General features: G+C 36.7%; 1 protein-coding gene across 1 annotated transcript; it reads left to right on the top strand.

Annotated features, from left to right (window-relative positions):
• Window positions 1–2,914: 2,914 nt before the first annotated feature.
• Window positions 2,915–4,943, top strand: LOC147522775 (Tetratricopeptide repeat (TPR)-like superfamily protein). Its single transcript, XM_086595038.1, has one exon. It carries the CDS (start codon window positions 2,962–2,964, stop codon window positions 4,813–4,815), a length of 1,854 nt encoding a protein of 617 aa, XP_086451164.1. The 5' UTR covers window positions 2,915–2,961; the 3' UTR covers window positions 4,816–4,943.
• Window positions 4,944–6,197: the final 1,254 nt, after the last annotated feature.

Raw genomic sequence — 6,197 nt, 5'->3', positions numbered from 1 at the left:
TTTGCTAATAAGAATTATACAAATTGCGTCATAAAACCTCCCCAAATTAACAACGTCAACTTCTGCACATTAGCATTCAGTCCCCAATTCTTAAATACCTTCTGAGACAGTTGATTCTGCTCCAAAGCTTTCTCGTTTCTTCAATTCTTATATACAACTTTAAAAAGACGCCTAAATGGACAACCTCAACTGAATCATCATCTCTTTATTGAGCTTTATATATTTCCAATGCCTACAAACAATGTGGCAAAACCTCTTTATTAATCAACAATGCAACATAAACGTGTGTTTTTATTATTCAATAGCGTCGGCTAATTTCCTATCATGCACACTAAGCTCGCTACTTGCAATAATTGAAGTTGTGGTATTCGTTTAAGCTACTAGCTCATGCTGAAGCAAGTCAAGGGTGGGTTCTGATTCTAACTTTGACAATATACTGTTAGCCCTATTTAGATATCCAAAACTATCATTAAATCTATTTAAACCATAGCAAGCAAATCCCATCAAATATAAAGTCATGCATGGCCAGCGGTAAAGACGACAAACATGAATCATTTTCACAATTAACTGAAGTTTATAACCAAATTATGTGTACTTGTGATGCCTTCAATTCTATAAGAGGAGAATACCAACATCTAGTGCTAAAAATCTCAAGCCCGAAGAGAAAATAAGGCGTGGAATGCTCTAATTTATAGCTATGCTCAAAACGGGTTTTTTTAGGATAACATACAATATACGCAGATGTAGTTACATATAGTGGGGTTGTTTCTTCTCTTGCTCAATATACTATGTCTAGTGATGTCGTGAGCATTTTCATTGACATGTTGGATCTGGGCTTGAAGTCGAATGTCATAACCTTAGTAAGTGTCCTCCCTGCCATCAATATCTTTAGTGTAGCTTGATAATTGTAAAGAAATGATACAAAAATCCATGGCTACTCCTATAGGAACAGATTGGATCCTAAAAGAAGGATTAGAAATGCTCTTCTATCTGTTTACACAAAATGTTATTCAATTCAATATGTTGCTTCTGTCTTCGAAGATACTACGTACCGAGATGTGATTTCTTGGAGCTCAATGGTTGTAGGATACGTTCAGAATGGCTATTTTTAATAAGCACATGGAACATTTAGGGAGGTGATTACTCATGAAATTCAACCAAATCCTATCTCTGTGATAAACATTATTTCATAAAAGCAATCAGCCAATGCGAAATCCGGAAAAGTCAATGGTCGTGTAGAAGTAATCAGCCAAATCAACCATCTCATTTTAAAGAAAACTAAAGAGGATTGAAAACTTCATAAGAGTTCTTCGGTGAAATTTTCTGTTTCAGTGGTTTCTTATTGATGTAGACTAATAAATGAGTGAGCATGAAAAGCATATGGTTCAGATTGCTGAGCTGTTGTTGGAGAAAGAGGTTTTACATCAAGAGGACATGATTAGAGTACTGGGGAACGTCCTTGGAAGTCAGATGAGCAAACAAACTACGATAGGTTCAGGGATGAATTTATTGTGAAAGAGAAGAGTGTAGAAACCACAGAGATTGAAAATGCAGACGATGAATTGTCACCGGCCTTTTGAACCACAGTTTGTATTTTGTATATCAAATAGGGCTTTTCATCATCCCATGTAGGCATATGTACAGTTCAACATGTTTTCCATAAGAGCACTACTGCAGAATGTTTATTGTTGTCGTGATTTAATATCTCGGTAATCAAACTGTCAGTAGAAGATTTTTTTTTTCTCCTCCAGTATTATTATTATTATTATTATTATTATTTTGCTAAATCTCCAATATTAATTCATGTACATGTATAGTCTATTTCACGGGACTAAGGGTATTTTTAGCAGAAGGGCATGCATAAAAATTCTTACTTACTACTTTTGTTGTGGGACATGCCTTCTCTTAAATCTATTGATGAAGATTATATAGTTATATGAGTTCATTCAAATCATATTCTCTAGCGTAGAAGGGCTTAAACGTAGGATGCCCTAGCTTAGAACATATCTCTTTTGGTCTTGAAAAGTATTTTGCTGCTTGCCTTGGTAAAAAAAAAAAAAAGGAGATACACTCTTAATTTTGACAACTTAACCATCTTGAAAATCAAAGAAATAAAAAGAGTATAAACGTCCAGCCCAAAGTTGGAAATTTCTTATTTGTCTGATTTTATCTTATTTGTCTCCAACTTTTTCGTAATTAGCCAAAGAGTTTTACAAATATTGGAGACTCTGTGAACGCTCAAAAAATAGAGCCAAGAGGGTACACCTATAATATATATCTAAGGATTGGGTATGAACATTGAATGTTCATAGTCCTTTTGGCAAAGTTCATACATCAATATATTGTATATAACCTATTTTGATATGAATAATCATTGTTCATACACTAGCAGAAGGTATGAACACTCATAGCAAAATGACAGAAAGGGTAAAATCGAAAAATATTTATTTTAAATCCGGGTAATTTGTCCTTGAGAGTTATTTTCACGGAAGGGTATAACTAACATTTTAAAAAATATAAAAAGGCGGGGTCAACTTGAGGGTCAACTTTGAAATAGGGTTACTAATTTTAAAAAATCGAAATAAAATTGGTTGGTTTCTTTGAATTTTTGTTATTTTTTCCGATATTCCATTTGTCCTTGTTATAAGAGTTTGCAATGCAGGTGATAGAGGGGGAAGTGATAACTAAAACCGTTTCCTCTAAAAAGTGCTCTTTGGGTGATAAACTTCGGTGATAGTTTTCATTTTCCAAAATTGGGCCTTTAGGGACCAAAAAAATTTTTTTTTCGACGGGATGTTATTTTGCATGATTTTTCGTTTTTCGATTCAAAAACCGATAGATTTCGCGATATTCCATTTATTCCCTCTTGATAAAACTCTTGTTATAAGGGCGGGAACAAAGCCATACAAAACAAAGCCACCTTGAAAAAAAGATGACTCCGCACTTCCTCTTCGCAAAACAATGATTTCCTCAATAAAATACATCGGGATGCACCCAACAATTACCCTCTTACAAACATGCAAAACACTAAAACAAATAAAACAAATACACAACCAACTAATTATAAACGGTCACTATAACGACCACTGCGCTCATCTTATAAACCAATTTATTTCAACTGTAGCACTTAAACACCCTAACCATCTTGATTATTCCAATAAAGTCCTTTACCATTTTGAGTACCCAACTGTTTTCACTTTAAATTCCATGATAAGAGCTCATTCCAAAAGCACTACTCCTTATCAAAGCTTTTATCATTTTCATCGTATACTCCGAACTGATAACTTGTTTGTTGATAACTACACGTTCACTTTCTTGATACGTACTTGTACACATATTTTGTCGTGTAGCATTGGTTGTGGTGTTCATGGTGCTTGTATTAAGTTTGGTTTTGAGTCTCTTCATTATGTTCAGTGTGCATTGATTCATATGTATGCTGAGTTGGGTTTTTTGGGTTTGGCTAGGAGAGTGTTTTTGGAGGTGAATGGACCGGATTTAGTGGCTCAGAATACAATGCTGAGCGCTTGCGCGAAGTCGGGGGAGGTGGATTTTGCGAGAAGTTTATTTGATAGAATGCCGGAGAGAGATTGCGTTACATGGAGTGCAATGATATCGGGGTATGCGCAATGTGGGGAGTCGAGGGAGGCTTTGAGTTTGTTTCATTGTATGCAAATGGAAGGTGTGAAAGTTAATGAAGCGACTATGGTTTCGGTTTTATCCGCTTGTTCACATTTAGGTGCATTGGATCAAGGGAGATGGACACATGGTTATATTGAGAGGAATAATATTTGTATGAGTGTTACGCTTGGGAGTGCGTTGATTGATATGTATGCCAAATGTGGTGATATGGGGAAGGCTATGGAGGTTTTTTTGGGGATGAGAGAGTGGAATGTGTATACGTGGAGTGCTGTAATGGGTGGACTAGCTATGAATGGAGCTGGTAAGGAGTGCCTTGAGCTGTTTTCCCGTATGAAAGAATATGGTGTCCAGCCCAATGAAGTTACATTTGTATCAGTTCTGCGAGGTTGTAGTGTGGTTGGATTAGTTGAGGAAGGCCGTAAGCATTTTGATTCCATAAAGCAGGTGTATGGACTTGAACCTAAGCTTGAGCATTATGGGTGCATGGTCGACTTATATGGCCGAGCTGGTCGACTAGACGATGCCTTTGAATTTATCAAAAACATGCCTATGAAGCCACACGCGGGTGCTTGGGGGGCTTTGCTTAGTGCTTGTAAAATCTATGGAAATATGAAACTGGGTGAGCTTGCATCACGGAATCTGGTTGAGCTCGAGGCAAAGAATGATGGTGCTTACGTGCTTCTTTCCAACATATATGCGGATTCCAGGGATTGGGACAGGGTGACTAATGTGAGGGAACTAATGAAGAATAAAGGGGTGAAGAAGATACCTGCGTGCAGTGTTATGGAGGTCGGTGGTGAGGTTCATGAGTTCTTTGTGGGGGACAAATCACACCCAAGATATGGTGAAATTGAGGTTATGCTGGATGAGATTGCAAGGAGGTTGAAACTGTCAGGATATGTGGCTAACACTAACCCTGTGTTGTTCGATATAGATGAAGAGGAGAAAGAGGATGCTTTAGTTAGGCATAGTGAGAAGATGGCGATTGCTTTTGGATTGATCAGTTTGGGAGAAGGTGTGCCCATCAGAATCGTGAAGAACCTCAGGGTTTGTGGTGACTGTCACGAAGTTACAAAAATGATATCGAAGGTTTTCAACAGGGAGATTATTGTTAGGGATAGGAACAGATTTCATCATTTTAAAGGTGGAGACTGTTCTTGCAAGGATTACTGGTAATATTCACAATTTGTTCTTATTGTTTCTTTTGTTGCATAGTTAAAATAATTGTTGTCAATCTTCTGTACTGGAATAATCAACTTCTATTTTGTTTTCTGCAATTATGAATCTTCAACACCTCATCACAACTTCACTTCTCAAATAAATTTTGTCACTCACTAGTTACCTTATAAGCCTTGCGTCGTCCTTTAAATCTCAGATTTACTATGCCTCTTAAACTCCAAGCTTGAAGTTGGGTGTCCTGTGACTTTCAAGTTTAAGGAATTAAGGCTACTTAAACAGAGCTCTGGACCATTAACCACGCCAGATCACCTTATAGTTTTGGTTTATTTTGCATTGTCCAGATCCATCTTCATATTCAGTTAACATGTGCATTACCAGGACGTTACAAGTACTTCTCTTACATCCCAACCATTATCATCATTGGTGGAAAGCCTTTCTCCCTCTTTCTTGTGGTGTTTAAATAAATCTAAAATCCCTGTCAAAAGAATCTTGACTAGTTATAGCTCAAGTGTTTCTGATGAAACCTACTCAAGGAAGCGGGATGTCCGTGAGTTACTATAAATAGCAACTGCTATTTACATCAGTTTCTTTAACATTTAAAGGTACAGTAATGACTTCAAGCTTGAAATAGCATGCCTATTTACTTGTGAGAATAAAAAATAGCATATTTAATCCATAAAAATAATTCAAATGTATTGTGAAAACCACTGAACACTGAACACAATTCTTTAGCATGATTAGGATTGTGCTAGCTTGTCAACTGAAATTGCAGGGAGAAATTACTAAAATTATAAATCATAGGTTCCCAATATTCGTAACTCCAAACAATGTACTAAATCTAGTTATCTTTTAGGAATGGGAAGAACAAGAGGAATTACCTCCTATAATATACCCTTCCATTTATATGACATACTGAGGAAATATACTGATGAGAGTCTTCCAGAATTATGCAGGCATCTACTTGACACCCTAACATTTTGCATAATGAAGAGAAAGAAGAAAGTAATAAAAAAATGTCCCCTTCCATTTGATTGGGTGTTGTAAAAAGTAGATTCCAGGTACTAACCGCTAATAGAGAAAACTTATGAAAGTTAGACAAGTTGCCATGATCAATTATGCCTAAATTGGTTGACTCTACTCCATTACAATTAGGGTTAACGAGGAATCCCCACCCCCACCCCCACTAGATGAGCTAATTAGTATCCTTCCCAAACACACAAAAAAAACACGGTCAACCCAATTTGACTTTTTTTTGTGTGTATTTGGGGGGGGGGGGGAAGACCCTAATTCCCCATCTAGGGGGAATACTAGTTAACCCTTACAATTAAAACAATTAGATATCAACTTGCTTACTTGCTGCAAGATCCTCTTGAGATTGT

The sequence above is a fragment of the Coptis chinensis genome, chromosome 1 (genome assembly GCF_015680905.1).
Source record: "Coptis chinensis isolate HL-2020 chromosome 1, ASM1568090v1, whole genome shotgun sequence".
NCBI lineage: Eukaryota > Viridiplantae > Streptophyta > Magnoliopsida > Ranunculales > Ranunculaceae > Coptis > Coptis chinensis.
The sequence above is the reverse complement of the archived record's forward strand: the minus strand, read 5'-3'. Positions and strand labels throughout refer to the sequence as shown.

Coding starts and splice junctions, on each gene's coding strand:
- LOC147522775 (XM_086595038.1), top strand. CDS start 2,962: ATGATTTCCTCAATAAAATACATCGGGATGCACCCAACAATTACCCTC.